The sequence below is a fragment of the Acomys russatus genome, chromosome 24 (genome assembly GCF_903995435.1).
Source record: "Acomys russatus chromosome 24, mAcoRus1.1, whole genome shotgun sequence".
NCBI classification, from domain to species: domain Eukaryota; kingdom Metazoa; phylum Chordata; class Mammalia; order Rodentia; family Muridae; genus Acomys; species Acomys russatus.
Genome location: NC_067160.1, coordinates 24668102 through 24692818, shown reverse-complemented (window position 1 = coordinate 24692818; position 24717 = coordinate 24668102). Strand labels below are relative to the sequence as shown.

The following is a 24717-nucleotide window of genomic DNA, read 5'->3' as shown; positions in this document are numbered from 1 at the left end:
TCAAGGAAGCATTTTAAAAGTGTATGTAATTTAATAACTGAGCTGTTCTGATATTTTCCAGAGCTGACAGTCATACCATCCTTTACAGTGATGCTACAGGACAAGGAGGGATGGACAGGAACATCGGTGAGCAACTCAATAGAGCGTATGAAGCCTTCCGACAGGCCTGCATGGACAGAGACTCGGCAATAAGAGAGCTCCAGCAAAAGGTGTGTGCTTTGGGGTTTGAAAATTGTAAATTAAGGTTGGTGCCTGAAAATGTTAGATTGTTGGAAACTATTTGAACTGTAATTATTAAAGCCCAATAGGGTAGTAATGAATAAACATTGAGATATTTATTTGTTACCTTTAAAAACATTTTATCTCTTATGGGAAAGATTGATTTGATGGGTTTATTTTAAAGTGATTATGATTAAGTGAGACAGAACATTGTTTCTCCATGTATAGGCTTTTAAATATTACTATTTACTTTTACATGAGAAAGAAATAACTATAAAAGTAGTTTTGTGACTAACTGAAATGTATCACTGCTTCTCAGTTTTTCATTGCTTCCTTCGTTTTTTTTTTGTTTTGTTTTGTTTGTTTTCATATTGTTATTTGGGTAACAAGAACTAAATTGTTAATATCAGAAGATGATAAGTTGTTACAGTGATGTATGCAGAAATTCATAACCAGAGTATTCATGGAAAAAGATATGTGAAAGAGTCTAGAGGAGTCTGTGTTCGGTCTTCCCGTGTACAAATTCTGTCACATGTGTGCAGAGCACAAGCAGTTCCACTTAAGATTCACAGTTATTTGGGGTTTGTTGTTATTTTTGAATTCAGAGCTGGCCTCATAGATACTATGTCAACCAAAAGTCCAAACTCAGGGAAAGTAGATTCTCGGTAAGTGTTGTTGCGGTGTCTAAATAAGCTGACACAGCAGTTACAGTCTTACCACATAGGAATGTTTTTAAATGCCACTTTCCCAAGTAATATCAAAGGACCAGTTTTTCAAGTAGGCATTTATGAAAATAATAGCCAAAGACTTACTAAGAGGAATGTTAGCTTATTCTTCCACTGACAGTTGGAGGTAGTTTTCATTGGTTAAACATTTTCTTGAGGAGCTAGAGAGATGGCTCACTGGTTTAAAGTACTTGCCGTGAAAGCATGAGGACCAGATCTGATTCCCCAGAACCCATGTAAATGCTGGGTAGGCATAGTAATCTGCCTATAATTTCCAACACTTGAAGGCAGATACGAGGATATCCCCAGAACAAGCCAAATAATCATTCTAGCCACATTGGCAAGCTCCAAGGTTCAACTGAGAGACCCTGGTTCGATGGATAAGAGGGAAAGCAATTGAACAAACTCTGAGCATCAACCTCAGGTCCCTACATGCACACACTTACACATGTGCCCATAAACATGAACATACACTCATATACTACACATATAAGTACATATAAAGGAAAATGTTATGCCATGAAATTGGAAGTAAAAATGAAAAAAAAAAAAAAAGAAGAAGAAGAAGCAGCTAGCCATAAAGTCCTTTGTTCGTTCAATAAATACAATAAGTCACTACACAGTTTCTCCCTTTGTAGGTGATACAGCTACTATTAATTGTTTCTGTATCTATCTTTATTCTTTGTGAATCTCCTCTTGGTTTGCAAAAGAATATTCTGTTACGTGAACTAGAGACTCTAAATCTTTTCCTTTTAGGTAGCAAGAAGGAAGAGGGGCATGATATGACAGGGCCTTCAAGAATTATTTAAATGAGTTAAAAAAAAAAAAAAAAAAGCAAAAAATACCCAGGTTTTAGTCCTGCTCTTTTATAGTTAGGTTCATTAAGAGACTTCACAGTTCCATTTGTGTTCTAAGGTAGCTTGGAACTAGTGAAAAAAGAATGTCTAGATGATTTTAGTTAAGACAAAAACTGGAATTTTTCTTACCTTCTGCCAATTCAATCCCTTTCTGACATGGTAGAAGCCTTTGCTCATATTAGCATGAATCTCGAACACGGAAATAGGAATTTAAGTTAATGTTTGTCAAGTACTCGAGAATAGATAAAGAAAAATACATTCTTTTATTTTCAAACTCAAGATAGCCTGATACATTTCTTTGATACATTTATTGGGAATCTGAGTTATTGGACTTCTGATGAAGTTTTTAGGATACTAAGATGAATGAAACATTATTTATGCTCTTAGGAACTTTTAAAAGCTCAAATAGGTAACAAATAAAATGGTTATTTCATATATAATTTTAAAAATAGAAAAGAAACTTAATGGCTGTTATCAGGCATTACAGAAAAGATCAAGCAGGTAGTGTGTGCCCAGAGAAGGGAGATCTAATTCACTCTTTGTGGATCAGGTCCGCACAATGCGAGTGTGGGTATCTGTATCTGTGTGTCTATGTAGAACAAGAAATGAGGGAATGTTTGCTACCTTGCATGTCCTACCAAGCGGTCTTATGAATCCATTAAGAATGATGAGGTATTACAGAAAAAGAAGCTGCAAAAATAACAACAGCCTCATTATGAGGAATATGACTAAGTAGTATGTATTGTATCTTTATTCAGTCAAAAGTTACTGAAGAATTGTATGCTTTAGAAAAGTCTTGACACTGACAAAGAGCTCAACAAACATACCGAGGATACATCACATATGTTCTAAGTGCAAGTAATATAAAAATATGACAATCATCCAGTCATACTTTATAAATTCTAAGATGTACATTAATTAAAATAATATATTAATAATTTGTATATTATACCTTTATTAACATATATTAGTAAGTATATGTACATTTATTGCACTGTGGTTTAGAAAAGGAAAAAAATGAATAGCAATCATTTTAAGAATTCAAAACAAGGGCATGAATTAGCAGTTATGGAATTAAAGGAAAGATCTAAAATTTCTTTAGGAGATAAAATGGAATGTAGGTCACTTACGAAGATGACGACAATAGACTCTAGAATGACTAGTGCAGTGCTGATTACTGAAACCAAAAGTGATAAAGGCTGGGCTGTAATGACACATACCTTTAATGCCAGCACTCAGGAAGCAGAGGCAGGTGGGTCCTTGTGAGTTCGAGGCCAAAATTGAGTCCAGGACAGCCAGTGCTTGACAGAGGAAACCCTGTCTGGAAAAACAAAAACAAAACAAAACAGAAAGAGTGAAAAGAAAGGTAGAGTTTGGGTATACATAAGATACATAATTCTATGATTCAGTTCTGATTCTTTGGTTTAGACCTATTGAACATATGGAGGAACCATCTGATGGGTAGGTACAAGTTCAGTTCTGAAGGCCTACAAGGAGCTCTGTGTTGGAGACTGTGGTGGTTTAAATAAGAATGGGCCCCACAAGCACATTTCTGTGAATGATTAGTCACCAGGAAGTGGCACTATTTGAAAGGATAAGGAGGATTAAGAGGTGTGATCTTGTTGGCTTTGAATTTTCAGTAGCCTAGACACACATATATACTTTTTATTTTACTACTCTATTCTTTAACAATCTTCCAATCACACATCTTCTGAAAAATTTCAAATCGTATTCGTTCCTTAGGGCATTTATGACTGCTATTCCTAAAGTGGCTTTCGTTTATATAGCGCCATGGTTTTCTTCCTTACTGCTTTTCAGTTCTCTCTTCAGATGCTGCCACCTCCTCAAGGATGTCTTGAATTTAAAAGTAGTCTCTACTACTCTTCAAGCTCTATTTGCTTTTTTTTTTTTTTCAGGTTATTCTCACTTTATGCCAAGGTGTGTGTGTGTGTGTGTGTGTGTGTGAGAGAGAGAGAGAGAGAGAGAGAGAGAGAGAGAGAGAGAGAGAGAGAGAGAGAGAGAGAGAGGATTTTTTGTTGTTGTTGTTGTTGTTATGTTTATATATGTGTCTACTAACAGAGTTTAGTCCCTATGATGTATGAGAGGATGAGGCTTTGTCTTGTTCAGTACTGAGTCTAGCATACAAGGCATCAGCTATTTAAAGTACAAGGAAGAAGGTAAGAGGAAGGCAACCAGTCAGTTTGCTTTTGGAAATTCAGAACTTAGGTTAGAAATCAACCAGGAATACAAAGGAAATTTCTCTCAGGACTGGAGGGAACAGGACCAAAACAAAACAAAACAACGAAACACAAAAGCACAGACACAAGGGAAAATAAATGTGGATGTTGGAGGAAGTTGAAGAAGAAAGAGGGATTGTCATATAAGAGTCTTTTTTTGTTTTTGTTTTTTCTGTGAAATACAATGTCAGATACTAAATAAAGTGATTTGAGGGTAAAATACTGAAGTAATGTCAGGTAAAAAATAAGAAAAAAAATGTTAGATTCAAATTATTTTGAGTTTTTAATATAACAGTTTATATATTTGTTGGTCTTTTTTTTTTTTTTTTTAGCAGCTGAGAAGAATCAGTAGATAAGATACAGAGTTAAGTGGTACTTACACATTAAGATGCTAAATTAAAGAACTGAGAGTAAAAGAAGTGTAAGTACAAACAGAAATGATATCAATTAGGTGCCCTGAAACATGAGCTGAAACTAGAAAGGAGCTTCTAAGAACAAAAAGCTGGTTGATGACTGAGGTCTTTATAAAGGGAAAGAAAATTTAGGAGTATAAGAGCAAAAAGATTGTAATCAGAGTTTGGCCTATATTAATGGCTAGGATCCCCTGTCTCTCACATCATAAAAGCAGGTAGCTAGAGTGACTTGAAGAAGTAGAATGCTTCCTGAAGTGATGGTCAGACTAGTAGGATTTAGAGAAGTCATATGAAAGAACCAAAGTTGTTGAATATGAAAGAATGACCAAAATATCAGATAGCAACAGTTTTGAAGAGAGACAGTGATAAATGGATAGTCCAGAACTGACCATGATAGGCTAGGATGGTACTTTTTTCTTTTTATTTTCTCATATTCGATTTCATTGTCCAATCTTTATGAGTTCATGCAGTATCACACAAGGTTTGTGTTGGGGCGGTTTTTCCTCCTGGTCTTACACTCCTGGAATAATGACTCATCAAACATATATTTACAAATACCAATGCCATATAGCTGGGCTCTTCTTTGACTAGCTCATAGCTCATAACTTAAAATAACCAGTTTATTCTAATCTACATTCTGCCACATGGCTGGTTACCTGTGTTCAGGTAGGTACCATGCATCTGTCCTCCTCAAGTCTTCCTGGGAGGAATCTCCCTCCTGGCTCTATCCTAGAATCCGTTCTTCCTCTGGATGTACCACCTTCTATTTGACAGGTGATGCATCCATACAGTCATAAAAGATTTCTTCTACAGGTTCATTTGTTCACAAATTTCAGAAATTCCTTGTTTTTAATAGCTGAGTAGTATTCCATAGTGTAAATGTACCACAGTTTCTTTATCCATTCTTCTACTGAGGGACACTTAGGCTATTTCCATGTTCTGGCTATTATGAATAAGGCCAATATGAACATGGTTGAGCATGTGTCCTTGTTGTGTGCTGGAGCATCTTCTGGGTATATTCCAAGGAATGGAATAGCTGGGCTTTGAGGAAACCCTATTCCCAGTTTTCTGAGATAGCCCCAGATAGATTTCCAAAGTGGTTGTATTAGTTTGCATTCCCACCAGCAATGAAGGAGTGTTCCTCTTTCTTAGAGATTTTCTTATGTGGTCATTTGTTTTATAAATTGCCAACTCCAACTCACTAATTTTCTGTCTAATTTGTACTTAGGAATATAATGTTGAATTTTTTAGGTAAAACAAGCTCATTTACAATCTATAAGAATAAAATGACATATGTTTTCTAACTTCAATAATGAGATAAGTGTAAAGCTTTGAAGTCAAACCTGGTGTTTTGAAAATTCTATACCACTCCAAGATTTTCAGTCTTGGTGGAGATTTAAATGTCCTCAGAAATACAAAATACTATATTCCTGCTGATACTGGTAAAGGATTTTTTTTTTTAATTTGGTTAGATATATTGAGCTTAAGTTCTAGCAGATGAGTTAAAGAAGATTCTCAGCAAGTAGCTGAAACTGAGTCTTTGAAGTAAAGTTACACTTAGAAATGCAAATTGGGGCTTATCTGCGTAGAGATGAATTTTGATGTGATGAAAGGAGGTGCTTTAAGTAATGATTACAAAGCAAAGAAAAAAACAGAACCAATGATGGCAGAAAAGTAAATGAACTCAACTGCTCGTTCTAATGTTGCATTTAAAGGAATTGATCTGCTGAGTGACATTCACAGATGAGAGGCTAGGACATTTCAGGACTACATTCCCACATGAAAGCTGACCCATATAAAGACTGTCCCAAAAATAATTTGTAAGAGCTGGTAAAACCAGTGATCTACAGTTACCAAGTTTATGCCTACTAAAGAAAAAGTCACATTCAGAATGGCAAGAAGTTTTGTGGCATTTTTCTTGTCTTTGTGCCGCCACTGTCCTAGTATAGCATGTATGTTTGGAGGAAAGAGCCCAACTTTTTGTTCTCTCCCTTGTAAAGAAGGAACATAGTAGAGCCAGCTGAAGTGTAGCTCTTCACATTTGATGGTTTCTGATGAGTGTGAGAAGGACTCAGTTTTCTTTAAGGGCCTGGCCACTGTGAGTTTAGCCATCCTCCAGTGAATATATGGACAACACAAAATAGACTTGGTTGTAAATGTAACTTTTTTTTCTCCCAGCTCAATTGTTGTCTGGGAGGCTTACTGCCTCCTTCTGCTAACCTAGGCCTAGTCCTGGAACCTTCTAGCCTCCATACAATCTAACCTAGGCTTAGAATGTTTTCAGCCTCTGAGACTTACTACTTAATAAGCTCACCCTTTCTTGTTCTTTCTGAACTCTGGGCTGGCTGATTTAACTTTGGTGTTCTGGCTTGAACTCTTCTCCTAGATGACTTATTTAAATCTGGCTTCTCTCTAAGCTTCTGAGTTGTTCTGCTTGGCCTCAAACTAACTCAGCAATATGCTCTCATCTGGCTTCTCATTTTCTGGCTGTTCAGTCTTCACCTGAGTTCTGTCTCTGCAACCCATCTCCCTATTACTGTCTGGTTAAAAAAAAAAAAAACAAAACTGTCTACTAGCTTCTCTTTCCACTCTCTTCTCATGAGAACTGGGCATATCCTATTCTGTCAAATCTCTGATTTGTCACCTTTTCTGCCACTCACACATTACTTTCCAACATGGGTGCTTCCTTTTACAAACTAACTTTACTTTTGTTTGGGATTAAAGGTGTTTATCACCATGCGTGGACCTAAGCTTTTCTTGTTCTGATACTTGTTCTATACCAGGCTGGTCTTGAACTCAGATCTGTTTGTCTCTGTCTCCTGGATTAAAGGCATGTTTGTATTCCAGCTGGATCACACAGACCTAGAAGATCTTTTGCCAGACAGCCATGTTCTGGATTAACATGTGTCTATACTTGTTTCTTTTTCTCCTTCTCCTCCTCCTCCTCCTCTTCCTCCTCTTCCTCCTTCTTCTTGTAAGAGAACAAAGTTGGAGGGTGAAACTGGGAAGACTAGGAAGTGAGTGTGATGAGATATATTATGTGAAATTCTCAAATAATCAATAAAATATTATGTTGGATTGAAAAAAGATTTTTAAAGCTGTTATTAGAATGTATCAATTCTTTGGGGGTATGAAGGTATTTTAAATACATGAATTTGGAGGTGTGGCGAATTGGGACAGAAGGTCATGTTTTGAATGTGTCCTTGCAAAATTCATGATGAAAAGTGGGGACATGGTGTTTATTCTTCATGGAGGATGCAGTAAATAGGAGCTACCTTCAAAATGAACATGTATGTATGTGCACCACATGTGCACATGGAATCTGAAGAGGCCAAAAAGGATGGCAAATACTGAAACTGGAGCCACAGAAAGTTGTAAGTTGCTATCTGAGTTAGCCAGCTGCAGCTGGTAGTTCATGATGCAGGCGCAACACCCATGCCCAAAGTAGCACGCCTCCCCAGCTTTAAAAATCTTAAGTACAAAGTCTTGTTTAAATATCTCAATCAGATATAAATGAGACTCAAGGTATAGTTCATCCTGTAACATGTTCCTTTTCGGTTGTGAGCCTGAAAAAAAAAATTAAACAAATTACATGCCTAAAACATACAATGATGGGGTCCTGGAGAGGTGGTAGCTAAGAGCCCTTGCTGCTATTCCAGCGCCCTGCAGTTAGCTTCCCAGCACCCATGTGGCAACTCACAACCTTCTCTTGCTTCTCCAGCTTCAGAAGATCCAAAGTGGACACCACGCACATGATATATAAAACTACATTATACATCAAATAAAATTTTTAAAAATCAATGACAAAACATGTATAGGATAGGCATTTCCATCCTAAAATTAATCAGTGAGAAAGAAAAGGGGTTAACAGGCTCTGACTAAATCTAAAATGCAGCAGGGCAAATAAAAATCACAAGGCATGAGAATCTTCTTTGAGTTCATGGTTCATCTTCTATACACTCTAGGGTAGAGGTTGGGCCCTCAAGGTTCTAGGTAATCCTGCCCCCATTTTTCTATCTGCAGATCTCCTGGTTTGGATAACATGCCTTTGATTCTCCCAGGCTAAATTACATACTGGTACCTTTACCAGTCTGGAGTTTGAGTTCCTTTACCCTGACTACTTCATGAAACTGCCCTTGGAGAGCACTTTAAGTGACTCAAACCCCATTACCCTAGTGGAAACTTCAGTGGTATAGTTCCCACAATTCTAAGAGAAGATATAACATTCATGAAAAGGTTAATATATACCACTATTTTATATTTGCCAGTTTTCAATCATTCCATTAAAGATTATTCTTATTTATTTATTTAGTGTTGAGATAGGGTCTCACTGTGTAGCCCTGGCTGCCCTGAAACTCACCGTGTTGTCCAGACTGATCTTGAACTCAGAGATCTGCCTGGCTTTGCTTCCCCAGTGCTAGGATCAAAAGTCTGCACCACCATACCAGGCTTGTGTATGCACGTTTGTTTGTTTGTTTGTTTCTGTCTGTCTTTCCTTCTTTTCTTTCCTCCTCCTCCTCCTCCTCTTCCTCCTCTTCTTCTTCTTCTTCTTTTTGTTGTTGTTGTTGTTTGTTTTTGTTTTTTTGACACAGGGGTTCTCTGTGTAGCCCTGGCTTTCCTGGACTTGCTTTGTTAACTAGGTTGGCCTTGAACTCATAGCGATCCGCCTGCCTCTGCCTCCCAGAGTGCCCTGCTTTATCTTTATTTCTAATAAAACCAAGGTTTTAAAGGGGGTGACCAAAATTGGATTGTAAAATGTATTAGTCAGGCTTCTCTAGAAAAACAGGTAAAGAGCAAAAGCATCTTTCTTCCATGTCCTTATTTAGGCTTCCAGCTGAAGGTGTGGCCCAGATTTAGAGATGGGTCTTCCCATCTCAAAAGATGTGCCTGTATTAAAGGTGTGCCTTCCCACCTTAGAGATCCAGATTAGAAGCCAATCTTCCCACTTCAAATTAAGCAAAAAGCACTACACAAATGCACCCTTTCATTTTGGGGTTTAGTTAAGCCCAGTGTAGTCAGGTTGACAACCAAGGATAGCCACCACAAGTCCACCCTGCTTGTCACAGAATCGTATCTCCTTATGTCATGATTAATTTCCAAATTAAACCAAATAACCAGGTCATAATTATGCCTAATCACATATAATCACAAACACATATTTAACCAGGTCATAACACTGAACACAATATAACTATCCCTAATAGAACCAACCACAAATGCATTATAAGTTAGAATAGGTGGCAGTGTTTCTTGGGAGATGTTCTTTTAGTGTATCAAACTTAAATATGATAATCCTTAATTGACGTTACATAGCATAATAAACTGAGTAAAAAAACAACAGCATCTGTACAAATGCATTCTTTACAAAATACAACAGAAGTACTCCTGCCAACTGTACTCCTTATTTTTACAACTGGTCACTTGGCCTTGGATGGTATTTATAAGTACTTCCTCTACTACCTGTTCAGTATTTCCTCTGCCCTTGGCAAACACCTCAGCAAATCTTGACTCTTTTCCTGGAGGAGTGACTTATACCTTTGTTCCTGAAGGAGCTGTTCTAGTTTCCCATTGATTCTAATCACTGGACACGATAGCACTAAGAGATGCCCTAATGGATCTTCTCACTCCCCACTCTTTCTCAGCTCCATGTGGAGAAGCAATCCAGTTTCCCCATGTTAACCTGCATCAATCACCCCTCCTAACACTGTGGTTCCTTTCTTAGCCTCTTGGCTTAAGAGCACCAGAAGCCCAAAGTAGCCAAGGGAAGTCTTGAGTTTCCAGCTGAGTGGAATGTTTGTTATGGCTCCTGGCAGGAGTGCTCCCTCCCCTACAGAACCAAAACCTTAAAAAGTCCTTCATAGTTTATCATTTGCCGTGCCCATTAATAGATGATAGTATTAGTAGTAGATAATCAAATTGATAATCTGATTTATCCAGCTTAATATATCCTAGTTAAGTCCTAGCATCTGATGGGTAGTGGGGTGGGAGCTTATTAAAATAATACACTAAGAATGGTTAAAGAAAGATCTACATGTAAGCCAAGATATATGATCGTATACATTAAAAATGAAAGTAAAATTGGTAACTCAGTTTACTAAAGTCTTATGATGGATTTTAAAATAGATTGTATAAATTATTAGCTTTTGTCTAAACTGCTGCACATTGAAGTATATAATACTTATTTCCTTCATGACCTGTGGCGCTTCCTGTTGTGAGCATTTTTGTGCAGGCAGAGACTTCAATAGAGCTCTTATATCTATTAATCTTGAAGCAGTTTTGAATGTTTTTAAATTGGGACTATGTTTTATCCACTTAACATTTATTAAATGCCCTAGTAGAAATCATTGGAAGAAAGCCATAGTACTTTTTTCAGAATATTGGGAATAATACTTGACAATGAGAGAAATAATACTTGGCCAATGTAGACTATTACAGATGACGTAAGGACATTTTAAGTTTTTCCCTCAATATAGGAAGTAAAGGTCTTAGAAAATATGGAAAATTGAGCATCCAAAGTCTGTTAGAGGAAAAAGCTTCAGTTAACAGAACATTATCTTAATATTTATGAAACTCATGAAAACTTGGACAGCTGTATGTCCAAAATTATTGGAAATATGCTATCTTAGTTTTGAAGAGGGTGGACTGAAATTTTGCTTTAGTCTTTTTATTTTTATTTCATGTGTATGAACATTTTGCCTGCATATATGCCTGTGCATCATGTGTGTAACTGATGCCTACAGAGACCCAAAGAGGGCACTGGATCCACTGAAACCAGTGCTACAGATGGCTGTGAGCTTCCATGTGCCTGCTGGGAACCTGACCCAGGTCCTGGGCAGGAGCAGCATTTGCTCTTAACTGCGGATCCAGCTCTCCAGCTTCAGGGTAATTCTTAGGATGGGGCTTTTGCTTTCTTTCTTTCTTTTTTTTTTTTTTTTTTTTTTTAATGATAGTCTATAGTATGTTTGGATGATCCTTTTTGATAAATTGATGATATCTGTATTATTATATATTTGATCTCCATGGTTCTGTTTTGCTATTGAACACTAAGAAAGAAAATGCAACCCTCTATGACACATTACCTGTATACCTATTTACTTCTTAGATTTTGATAGACCACTTGTTTTGCTAGTCTTTGGAATTAAAAGGAGTGTCAAGTACACAGAAGCCAGAGTCATCTTGGCCAGATGGTGTTTGATACAGATGGATGGTTAGTTGTCATGCAGATCTCCTAGTTGGTAACTTGTTGCTGCCATCTGACTCAAAAGAATCATCCACACACACTGGCTGTCAAAAGCATCTTCTCTTCTGTCTGTTTTAGCTGTCATGTCTGTGCTCTGTACAGAAGTGTTGACAAGACATTACTGTTGTACATTTTCAATGTGGTTGTTAGTGAGTTTTCTGTTTGTGGGGTCTTTGATAGTACTGGAATGCACTTGCTTTGTAATTGTACTATATTTTAAAATACTGTGACTGTGCATCAATTTTCTGATCTTTAAAAAAAGATTTTGTGCTATTTGTTTATTCACAGTGAACATAACCATTTGATATTAAAAAAATACATATAAGTAGACTTATTTTTACTTAGTTTCAAACATCAAAAGCAAGGCCACTTATCCCTCCATTATTTCAGGTTATTTCTAGAGGCATATCTATTTCTCAGATATTTCATTAACAATTTAATTAGGTTGTTATTCAATTGATATATACTGAACACTTCTCTATCTGCCAGGCACTCTATGACACTAGAGAAAAAAATATCCTCTGCCCATCAGACATGTAGACAGACTAGAATACCATAAACACATGCAAAGTCCTGGAGAACATGGGCCTTATTAGCTCTGTTTGCCCAGCTACACTTTCAGCATATTGATTTTTTTTTTTTATTTAAAAAGATTTTGCCTTGGCTTTATAACATATTATCATCTGATTCAAGAAATAGTTCAAGATTTCGATGTGAAATAGCCACTGATATATTAACTTTTCCAGCTATTGAATACATTTCATCATTATTTATTATAATATGTTGTAAGCAGATGTGCTGAAGTGTGTTTTTAAGCTAGAGAGAAGATGAAAATTAATTGGCAGAAGTGTTCTGAGTTGGTTCCAAATGAACATACATGGTCTTTTGGTTTCTTCACTAAAGTTGGGGAGTGTGCATAATAGATGAAGAATGGGCTGAGGCTTGAATAATTTAGACACTTATTCTCTGCCTATCTCTAATTTGCTAGGTTTTTAAAAATCTGGTTATTTGCTCTCTGAATAACTGTAGGATGTATGCACCTATCAAGATATAGTGAAAAATGGGTAATTATTAAAAATAACTTATTTAAGTTTATAAAGAATTTTGAGTTCTTTGAAATAAGAATATTCTAAATACATAAAATATATTTGGAAGATCATAACATATTGTTGATTCTTTCACCTCAGAGAATGTAGGTAGCCCAGATAATTTTAAAGTATTTTGAATTAACTAAATTGTTTGCATTCTTCTTGTAGTCAGTTTACCCACTCATTCCAGCAGCTTAGATGCCAGTGTATGTAGGAATAAGATGTTTTATTCCGAGAAGCATGGCTCTGGATTAGACTTGAATATCTAGGTTCATTATCTAGGGCTTGAATCCTATAAGGCTGAGACTTGCCATTGATTCTTCTGCTTATAATAGTCAACATATATTTAACATCATTTGTGGGGTTCTGTGGAGAATGTCAAGTTATGTAAAACTGCCCTAGGCAACATACCAAACTAACATGCCAGTTTGGTTACTTATCTGCTTTGCCAGTTATTTATGTTTGAAGTGTCTTATGTATGAAAGCCCATCTTTCATTTGAGTAAATGTAGTGTTTTTCTTTAATTTCTTAAATTTATATTTGAGACTTAAGGAACAAGTCTTTGATTTGTAAGCCGGGTGTGGTGGCGCATGCCTTTAATCCCAGCACTCGGGAGGCAGAGGCAGGCGGATCGCTGTGAGTTCGAGGCCAGCCTGGTCTACAAAGCGAGTCCATGATGGCCAAAGCTACACAGAGAAACCCTGTCTCGAAAAACCAAAAAAAAAAAAAAAAAAAAAAAGTCTTTGATTTGTAAAGAACTTTAGGATAACTTGGGATCTGAAAACAAAACAATTTCATTAATTGTTAACTTGTTGATTTAGTCCATTTAAAAAATCAAACATCTAGTAAATACCAAATGTTGCTATAATTATTAATACCTTTTTCATATTTTAAGGAGTTTATGTTTAGTCATTTGTTCTCCAGTGATAGAAAGTAGCCAAGCCTTTCATATTATGAATGCTTTCTTACTATAGCTTTTAAGAATATACTCCTTAGGTAATTATGATACAACATTTCCAGATTTTTCTTGAAGATTGGCACATCTGTATGTTTTACTAATACATATGTCACTTTCATTGTAGTTTTTATAGCCATTATAATAAAATAATATGGTGGGTAGAATAAAAGTATGAGGGGATTATACCTCTTAAAATCTATAAATAGTTTTTATATAATAAATGTTAATCCTAGTGTTCTTGTGTCTGGCCACAATCCTTTTAAAATTTATATTTGTTTCTTTCACTTTCATAATCTTTACTAATAAGCTACTTCTTTTGCAGTTTTATACTGTAAAAATTAATTGCAGTGTTTGTTTAAAAAATATAAAATTTTGTTTTTAAGACCGGTGTGTATTTTTAAAGCATAACTTTAATGCAGCATCTACTTAATCATTCATTCTTTTTTCTTATTTACAAGTATTAAATTTCAAATTATAATTTTTGTCTTTACTGAAAGACCAAGAAACCATAGTGTCAAAATCTTGACTGAAATGTCTTTAAATAAGAAAATTTCTGAAGGTGTATAGTGCTGTAATGATTTTAAGTCACCGATACTGTAATGATCACAAGTAAATTCCTGGAGCTACTCAGTGACTCCTGGATAGATTTTTAGTTACCTGGGTGGAACAGGCAGCTTCAGTGCTTATTAATGGACAGTAAGTGCATCTGTCAGTGATTATCCGGCTAACTGGGTTTTCTGTCAGCAGACTGAGAACTATGAACAAAGAATACGCGAGCAACAAGAACAGCTGTCATTCCAACAAACTCTTATTGACAAGCTAAGATCACAGCTGCTTCTTGTGGATTCTACTAGAGGTATTTCTTTCTTTCTTTTTTTAAATGCATTTCTGAAAACTTTTTAGAGAAAAGGTAAATTTTGAGTTATTCTTTCTTGTTTTTTATTAGTTCTGATGCAAGAATCATAGTACAGCTATATATTATGTTTATTTAATTTAAACTTGAGGCCATGAGGCGTGTACACTCGTATATTCTATAGGCTGAAACTCTGAACTGATGAAACTTCTTTGAAAGCACTTTGCCAATGAATAGCAAAAAGCTTTTTTTTTTTTTAAATGTTTGTGCCTTTGAGTTGAAAACAGCTGCCTAAGAATATATTGTAAGACAACTTGTATAAGTACAGGAAGATATACACACATTGCACATCACAGTAGATTTCTGGAGATAAGAAATCAAAGCAAGGATCTGAGCTTCCAGAAAAGGTGCAGAAGCTCCGTGCCCTTTCCATAGTCTTTGCCCTGGGCATCTCTCCCTTTAAATGTCCTTTGAACAAACCAGTAAATAATCCAAAAAGACACAGTGCCCAGCAGTTAAGGCACAGTGAACAACCGTGCTGCCAAGAAGGGCAGTGATGATAGTTGTTAACTTACCAACAGGAAATATGCTCATGATGCACGGCAAAATAAAGCAAGGCAAAAAGCAAATTAGTTATTTCATGTGTACAAAAGCCTTCTTGTTTGATTTTATATGTAGAAAACAAAACACTGAAAATATAAACCACAATGTTAATAAGAATAGTTCACAAGTCATGAAAATTTAGTTTTTAAAAATAATTTTTAAAAGTTTATATTTATCTTATGTGTATGGGTGCTTTGCCTGCATATCTGTCTATACCACATGTGTGCCTGGTATCCACCAAGGCCAGAAGGAAGGATTGGGTCCCCTGAACCTGGAGGCTTGCGCCACCACATACAGCTTCATTTTTATTATAATTATTTTTCCGGGGCTTTCTACTGATACACAAGTGTTTTGTCTTGCAGATAACAGTTATGGCTATGTACCTTTGCTTGAAGACAGGGAAAGAAAGAAGAATAATTTGACCCTTGATGAACCACATGATAAAGTGAAACTAGGAACACTGAGAGATAAGCAATCAAAGGTAGGAGGTCCTGTCAGACTCAGGTTTAAGGGTTAGGCTCCACAGAGTTGAAGATTATTTAGTCTATCTGCTCTCATAGTTTGCATGAGTAGAACATGAGAAGAAAGGAGACAATATTTTTTTCATCCCTAACATTGCTTCTGAAGAAACTAGCATTTAAATGTTGATATGCAATATATCTTCCTCATTTCTTTGATCTTCCTGAGGCAATGACCCACGACTAAAATTTGTTTAGAGATATTTTAAAATTAATTACATGTGTATGTATGTGTGTACTGTATGCATGCAGTTCTTCAGAGGTCAAAAGAGGTATCAGAGCTCCTGGACATAATTACAGACAGTTGTGAGCTACTATATGGCTGCTGGAATATAAAGCCAGGTTCCCTACAAGAGCAGTAAGTGCTCTCAGCCATTGAGCTATTCTCTCTAGGTCCTAATTTATTATTTTTAATTATGTGTGTATGTGTGTCTATACGTGGATATATGCACATGTATGCAGATGCCTGTGGAGGCCAGATCATTAAATCTCCTTGATCTGGGGTTACAGTTGCTTGTGAGTGGAGTAGGTGCTAGGAACCAAACTCAGGTCTTCTGCAAGAACACACTATTTACTGATGAGCCATCTCTCTCCAGTCCCTTACCACTAGAATTCTAAACAAAGTTCTGTATCTGCAAACATGACATATCTTCCTAAATATTTATATTTAAAATAAAGCTTAAGCTTCATATTTCCTAATGTTTTTAAAGGTTTGTTGGTGTATGTCTGTATGTTAATATGCTCTTTGTGTGTGTGGATGCATGTGCCTATTACATACAGAGCTAGAAGGGAGAAGCAAGTATCTTCCACTGTTGCTCTCTGCCTATTCATTGGAGACAGGGTCATTTTAAGATTCATTTGTGAGTTTTATGTGTGTGGGTGTTTTGCCTGCATGCCTTCATAATGCACATATGTGCCTGATATCCATTGAAGTCAAAAAAGATCATCAGAGTCCCTGAACTGGATTTAAGGATGGTTGTGAACCACTGTCTAGGTGCTGCAAATCAAACCTGGGTCCTCTGAAAGAGCAACAACTCATCTTAACCTCTGAACCATTTCCCCAGGCCCAGAAGGTAGAGTCTTTCCCTAAATCGGGATTTCCATTTTCTGCTAGGTTGAAAGCCAGCAGGCCCCAGCAATCATACCCCCACCTCCATTAGTGCTAGGGTTACAGATGAACACAGGCACTCTGCTTGTTACTTGAGTACTAGGATCAGAACTCCAGTCCTCATGACTGCACACAGGGACTCTACTGAGATGTCTCTCCAGGCTCCCTAGTAGTTCCCCATGCCCCTCTTATCATAAGCATTTAATGAAATGTAAACTTTAACAAAGTAATAAAACTTTAAAATGAATTAGATAGTAAGACAAATGATCCTGGGTTTAAATTATTTTCTATTTTCTTCAACTTCCTTTGCTTGGCTAGCTTATTTCCAAAGAATTAATAATGCTGTACTAATTGTACCGTATTTGTGGACAGACCATAGGAAAGGTCTAAAGATAGATGGTTTGGGTAAGGAATAAGTATAAATTCTGTCACTTATCATGATTATCCTTGCACAAGAGAGATTTGGGCACATATCTCTACACACACAACTTTCTGAGTCCATTTTTGTTGTTGGTACATATGGTTTTAGTGCTGACCATTCTGAGGTGGACAGCCAATAAGGGTGGGAGAGACTAGTGATCCCTCTCTCAAGAGTCATTAGTTGTCTACAGTTCATTGTCTAGGGTTAGGATGCACAAAATGTTGCCATTGCTACTGCCATTGTTCTGGCCTTGTTTATTAGGCAGCTTTAGGGGAGATGCTTCACAGCTGAATTTTTGGTATTCTGGCTCTTACATTTTTCTCACCGACTTCTTGGTATTCTGGTCCTTAATTTTTTTCCACTCTGTCGTCCATTATGTTTCCATAAATACAGGAACAGTGATGTAGATGTATCCATTGCTCTCTATTGTGCCCAGAGTGGTTTTCTGTGATGGTCTCCATTTGCTGAAGATCAGATTCTTTGATTTGGGGTAGTAGCTACACTTAAAAGTAGGTGTTTTGATAAGATTATAATGTACTAAGGAATTATTCTGGCCTAAGAAAGTAGTGGTAGTAGATTATTTTCTAAGTCCATGACCTCACTAGCCCAGGAAGCTGGATAGGTTTCCAATACCAGGCATGACTTCCGTCCTGTTAAGTGGGCCTTAAGTCCTACTAGACAACTGTTGATTGCCACTGACATGTGAGTGCCACTGCAGCTTTATGTGCATCTTGCCATGCTGGTAATTGCCATGGCTCATAGGTATTACAGTTGCTTAATTGCATCACTCCTTTGGCATCTTGCATAGTATATTCTGGAACCATGGAAGCAAGACTCCAGGAAACAGGCTTTCAGGTCAGATCTGTCTCTAGTTATCAAAATCCTGTGTCCTAAGTGTGAGCTGCCTTCAGCCATAGGGACCCACCGTCAACCCCTGAGAGAACCAAGGTCTTCATCTACATTGTTTTGGCAGTCACTAGACTATCCTGACCAATCTTTCAAAAGGAAGGTTTCCTATACCTGCTGCTTGGGTTTTCTTAGTCTGTGGTGCTTGAGGGGGGACCATTGTCAGCACAAGTGGTTTAACTTCCTTCAATATGTATGAATATTATAATACACACATACATATATATGTATGTATATGTACATGTACTTATGTACCATGTATAATTTTAGGTCAATATAAAGTAATGCAATTCCTTAATGCTTTCTCAATCTTGGTGTTACTTGTCCCTTGTCTCTTCTTTCTGTATTGACCACCTCTCTTCTACCCAGTTGGAGCAGCCCCTCCATTCCTTTTTACATTTCATATCACCCATATCCTGCTATACACACACACACACACTGGTTCCTTTGTCCTTTTTGGTTTCTGTGGTTACTCTGTTTTATACTCCCTTTTGAGGACGTGAGGGTTAGGAACCCAAAGATGAGAGAGGACATGTGATGCTTGTCATTCTGGGTCTGGGTTATCTCACTCAGTATTATCTGTTCTAGGTCTAACCATTTACCTGAAATTTTCATGATTTCATTTTTTTCTGTCAGCTGAACGGTACTCATTATTCTTTTGTTGTTGTTGTTGTTGAAGGCCGTTTAGGTTGTTTCCATTTCCTGGCTATTGTGAATAGGATAGCTAGGAACATTGCTGATCAATTATCTGTGGAGTAGGATATCAAGTCCTTTGGGTATATACCAAGGAATGGCATACCACGTCATGTGGTAGACTTCATTTTAGTTGTTTGAGAATTCTCCATCCTGGTTCCCAGAATGGCCGCACCCATTTGTGACCCAGCAACAGTGAACAAGGGCTCTTCTTTCTCTTCAACTTCACCTGCATTTGTTGTCAATCATTTTCATCATAGCCATTATGACTGGGGTAAGATGAAATCTCAAAGTAGTTTTAATCTGTATCTCCCTAATTGCCAAGGATGATGAACAGTTTTTGCGGTATTTCTTAGTCATTTTTTTTTTTTTTTTCCATTGTGAACTCTCTTTAGAGCTTATTTTTCAATTGGGTCATTTGTTTTCTTGACTCTTGGTTCTTGAGTACTTTCTGTATTCTGGATATTAGTGCTCTGTCAGATGTATACTGGGAAATATTTTTCCCATTCTGTGATTTTCTTCTTCTCTTGCTTGATTGTTTTCTTAGCTGTACAGAAGAAGTGTTTTAGTTCTTGAGGCCCCAGTTGTGAATTATTGGCCTTAGTTCCTGGGCAAATGGAGTCCTGTTCAGAAAGTCCTTTTGTACACTGTATCTTGCAGGTTCTGATTATGTTTTCTTCTAGAAGTTTTAGAGTTTCATGTTTCAAATTTGAGGTCTCTGGTCTACTTAGATTTTTCTTTTCAGGGTGATAGGTACAGGTCTGATTTCATTCTTCGGCATGTGGACATCAGATTTCCCAGCATAATTTGTTAAGATGTTGTCTTTCCTTTTGTGTGTTTTTTTAATTTTTGTTAACTATCAGATGGCTTGAGTTATGAGTACTCATGTTTGGGTCTTCTGTTTTATTCTACTGATCTCCATGTCTGTTTTTGTGCCAATGTCCTATTGTTTTTATTACTATAGCTCTATAATGTGTTTTTAAGGATAATGTAGATTTATTACATATTTGAAAGCCAGCTATATAGTCAATGTAATATATACTTAGGCCTAATTTAGAGAAAATATTGGCTAATCAAGCAATTGAAATTAAAATTTTTTACATTTGCGTATGTATTGATCTGTACTTAGTAAATTATAATTAAGTTCACTTTTAGCTAATACAGATGAGAAATCATTTCCTAGGAATAGAACTTTGAAATACTTTGTTATATTAGGCTTTTGTTTTTCCAAAATGAAAGCAGTCCATATTTAGTTGCTATTTTGTAAAAGTATGCATCTGCATGACGAGAGTTGGAAGGCAGAGAGGAATGGGTCAGATATATTGTAAGGTATGCTTTAATGTGTTGATAATATTTAAATAAAACTAATTTGTTTCTAGAAGTTGCCTTCCTAATTAGTTGGCCTTGTTTCTGTATAAATTAGTAAGTTAGCAGAAATGCCTTTCACCAGTAAGAGAAGGATTAATTATAAGCCACCTGTAATCCTTTTGTCCTTATATCTGATGGGTGACTTTTTTCTGAGACAGCATTTCTCTGTGTAGCCTTGGCTGTCCTGGACTCACTTTGTAGACCAGGCTGACCTTGAACTCACAGAGATCTACCTGCCTCTGCATCCTAAGTGCTGGGATTACAGGCATGCGCCACTGCGCCCCACAAAAATTTGTTTTCTTTAAACTTGTTTCTGTTAAAATATGCAAGAGGACACTTTGGCAAATTGTACTTGTATGGCTACCTAGAAAAATGAAACATGAATCCAAGGAATGAGTGATACATGATATGGAGGGTGGTCATTTTAGAAAATTTAACTTTAAGAAATATAAAATTGGGTACAGGTGTACCTCCGTGGATGAGTGCTTGCCTAGTATGCATGCATCCTGGGATCAGTGTTCAGTACTGCAGCTACTCACCCTATCAATAAAAATAATATTTATAGTTCAGCCTGGTTTTTTTGATATCCCTGTACAGAGAGTATGCAGGGGTCCTTTTTCTTCTGAAAAGAACATAAAGAGGATCAGACAATGCGGCTTTGTCATTAGATGATGCTCTACTTAGAGTTGAAAGAATGTGCCTAGTTTAACTTTAGTAACTGAACTTCACCTCTTGTTCACCACAGTAGTTACATATCTTTTACACTGCCTGTCATATAATTAGTTACTCTAAACTTACTAAAAAATTTAACAGCATAAAAACAACAAATTATTTTCTCAATTTGTCTGTCAGAAACTCAGGAGTGACTTAGCTGGGTGGTTCACGACTTCTGACGTTGAAATCAAAAGTAGGCAAGGATTACAAGCTTCATTGGTTGGTGGATCCACTTCCAAGATGGCTCACTCACATAATTTTTGGCAGGAAGATTTGCCATATGGGTATCTATCTACTCATAGCCTGGCAGCTAACTTTTCTCAAAGTAAGGAATCCAAGAGCAGAGTACAAGGTGTTTTCTGTGACCTAGTCTAGTGACTAGAGTCACATGCCTTTACTTCCACAGTATTCTGTTCAATAAATGTAAGTGTCAATTGCTTCAGGAACAAAGAGTTACATTCTGCCTCCTAAAGGGTAAAGCAGCAATGTTCCACATGTATTTTAAAGCATCATAGACATTGTAGGTTAGAGTCATCAGGAAAATGCCAGTGGTCCCCAGCACCAAATGATGACAATGACCTCGGTTTCCTGATCCTATGATTAAACTCAGAAGCAAGAAATACCATGGCCTATTATCTTTGAAAAATTATCATTTGAATATAGACTTTGCAGAAAATGTTAATGGGCAGTGCTTAAAGAACTAAAAAAATCATTGCATGTTGTTATAAATTTTATAAACAATTTTTAAAATTGAAAATACTTATAAATAAGAAATCAAATTATATGAAAATGTACCTTCCTCCTCCCTCCCTCTCCCTCCCATTGTGTGCACATACATTGAACTTGAGTTCCTTTTAAGCTTTGAGAACTCAATTGTTTTTTGCAGCTCAGAGTTGCAAATGCTACCACAGTTTTTTCAAAAAACAACATGGTCAGGTCTATCACAGCAGTACCCTATAGGCATGGTATTAATGTCTCTATTAGTTTGCTCTCTGTTGTTGTGATAACACTCCATAACTAAAAGCCACTTCCTTGGGGAGGAAAAGATTCATTTCATCTTACAGTTGTAGTTCATCATGAATGGCAGTCAGGACAGGAACTCAGGGAGAGAAGCCTGAACGCAGGAACTGAAGCAGAGCCCCATGGAGGAATATTGCTTATTGGCTTGCTCTTCATGACTTGCTCAGTTTGCTTTTTTATACAGCCCAGCATTCCCTGGCCAGGAATAGCACAACCTTCACTGGGTTGGGCTTTCCCACACCAGTCACTAAGAAAATGCCCTATGGACAGGCCAGTCCCATGGAGGCACGTCCTCAGTTGAGATTCTCTCTTCCCAGATGACTCTGGTTTGTGTCCAGTTGAAAAACAACAAAGAGCAACTATTACATCAGTTTTTAGGTTCAGTGGTGTTTTCAAAAGTTCAAAGCTTTTTCCAAAGTTATCAGAATTAAATGTCACAAAGTCTTAGAAAAAAAAGTTGATATGCAAATCTTTTTACTAAGTCCCTTAAATTTAAATTAGCATATATATATGTAAGAATTTTTAGAAAAAAAAGAGATGGCATCTTCCCTAATATTTAAGCAAATTTGAGTATGTTCAATGTGGCTGACTTTTCTTCCCTTTTGTCCCCAAGTTACTCCGTACTTTACACACACACACACACACACACACACACACACACACACTTTTTAAATTGTAAAGCCTACAAAATGGAGTTGGCATATTCTTTCCAGCCTTGGCTTCTCATGCTAAAGCATGGAAAGGCTGTTTCCTCTCACAACCTCAGTCGGTGAGGAAAAGACCCCCAACACACACAAAGCCATCTAGTTTCTCTTACTTTTGTGTTAAAATCTGTCATCCTAAAAGCTCTCCATATTTATTTTGAAGATACTATTTTTCAGTGTTATAGAATGGGTCTACATTCAATTTGATGTATTTTGGGTTTTATTTTATATTTTCTTCATTAAATTATATGCCACTAGTTTAGCCTCATATACAACACACACACACACACACACACACACACACACACACACACACATGTAAAAGGAAAGCTTTAGCTGTCACGAGTATTATTCTTTGATACTATACAAAACTTAGTCAGAGGCAGTTACTTTTTAAAAAGTGTGTTTGCATGTGCAAGTGCACATACCCTGTGGAACACATGTGGAGGTCAGAGAACAACATGCAGGGAGATCTGTTCCCTCTTATATCATGTGGGTACCAGGGACCCACGGCTCGGAGTCAGGTGCTCAGCCATCTCACACTGGCCCAATTTCTGAAAGGTTAGCTACACTGTGACATCTGAAACCACATCAGCCACGCCTCACCTACTTTAGTCAGTGGTCTGTCTTACATTTTGACTGTCTTTGTACTTACATGTAGTTTTATAATATAATAATGAATTAGACGTTTGGAGGCTATTTGGCGTACTGAATTGTATAGATTATAGTTCTACCAAGTGTTGACTTACTAGATGATATTTAAAAATGGAATGTAGTGTCATCACCAAGCTCACCACAGAAGCCTTTAAGTATTGGGCAGCTGTCAAGCTTACTATAACAGGTACAACTTTTCCAAAATTTTAATTCTCACTTGAAAGCTCAAATTTTATCATTGACAACAAGTCTTGTCACTTGTTTTCCTTAAAGTGACAGGCTTGCTTCATTTGCTTTTGAGAAAATGTCTGAATAACCATAGCCTGCATGTCATTCATTCTTTGAAGTGAAAATAGCATTCTATTAAAAAAGTGACTAGTTCAGCTTGCAACTCAAACATTACACAAGTTTTCCCCCCAAGATAATCCTTGCACTTCAAGACACATCAGCAGTTTCACTCACAGTTGCTTTTTGTACAATCAGTGTAAATGCCAATACAGTAAACACTGCAAATACCATTTTAATGCTATTGTGAAAATAGTTTAGCAAATGGATGGCATTACACAAGTTTAATCACTAAGCATTTTGCAGATGCTGAAAGAAAACATAGACCAAGTCAGAGAAAACTGTCTGTATTAGCTGTACCATAGCGAGCAGCAGTAATCTCTTTGCCTTGTTCCCACGTGGGCAGGAGGAGGTCACAGAGGAGGACTCAGATGGATGCCCATGATTATGTAGTGGAAAGGAACATGTAGCTTAGGAAGGCCTGCACCTCAGAGCAAGCAGCAGGGAAGCTGGGTCTTTGGGAAAGTATCTGGTCTTTCAAGTTGACTATCTGGAAACATAGTCCTGAAAAGTGACCATATAAAGAACAATCAGGCATCTCTCTCCAACTGCAGATACCTTGAAAGAATCTTGAAATTCACAGGGATTCTGAACTCTATGTTGAGACTCTTTGGTCTAGATAGATTGTAATTTCCTGTTAGAAAATCATGTTACCTAAATAAATTAATAAAATTTTTTAAAAATCATGTTATCTTTTTCTCAGTAAGAGAAATACTAAGAGTATGCTAACATTTCGTCAACTTTAGGAATACATGAAAATCACAGTGTTTTCTCTTCATTCCTTTTCACATTTATTGGATAATTGTTATATATTAAATGATACTTGTAAATTATTTCCAGTTACTTATCAGTAGCTGTTGTAGTAACTACATATTAAGTGTTGATTTTTTTTTCTACTGTAATCTACTAAAAGTGTGGCGACTAGGGGTGTGTGGCTTAGTGGTAGAGTACATATTTAGCCCATGCAGTCCTGGGTTTAAGAATACAGGTGACAGAACAGTAAGGTAGTTCAGTGGGTAGAGATACATCCCCCAAGTCCAACGACCTGAGTGTGGCCCCAGTGACCCACACAG

General features: G+C 36.8%; 1 protein-coding gene across 1 annotated transcript in view; it reads left to right on the top strand.

Moving 5' to 3' along the window:
* The first annotated feature begins 80 nt into the window (after positions 1-80).
* Tank (TRAF family member associated NFKB activator) overlaps positions 81-24717 on the top strand; it is a 40919-nt gene continuing 16282 nt past the window's right edge. Inside the window, exons 1-3 of the mRNA XM_051166775.1 lie at positions 81-209; positions 14485-14593; positions 15556-15674. Coding sequence (XP_051022732.1) covers positions 111-209; positions 14485-14593; positions 15556-15674 — 327 coding nt within the window. The 5' untranslated portion in view covers positions 81-110. The remainder of the gene's footprint in view (positions 210-14484; positions 14594-15555; positions 15675-24717) is intronic.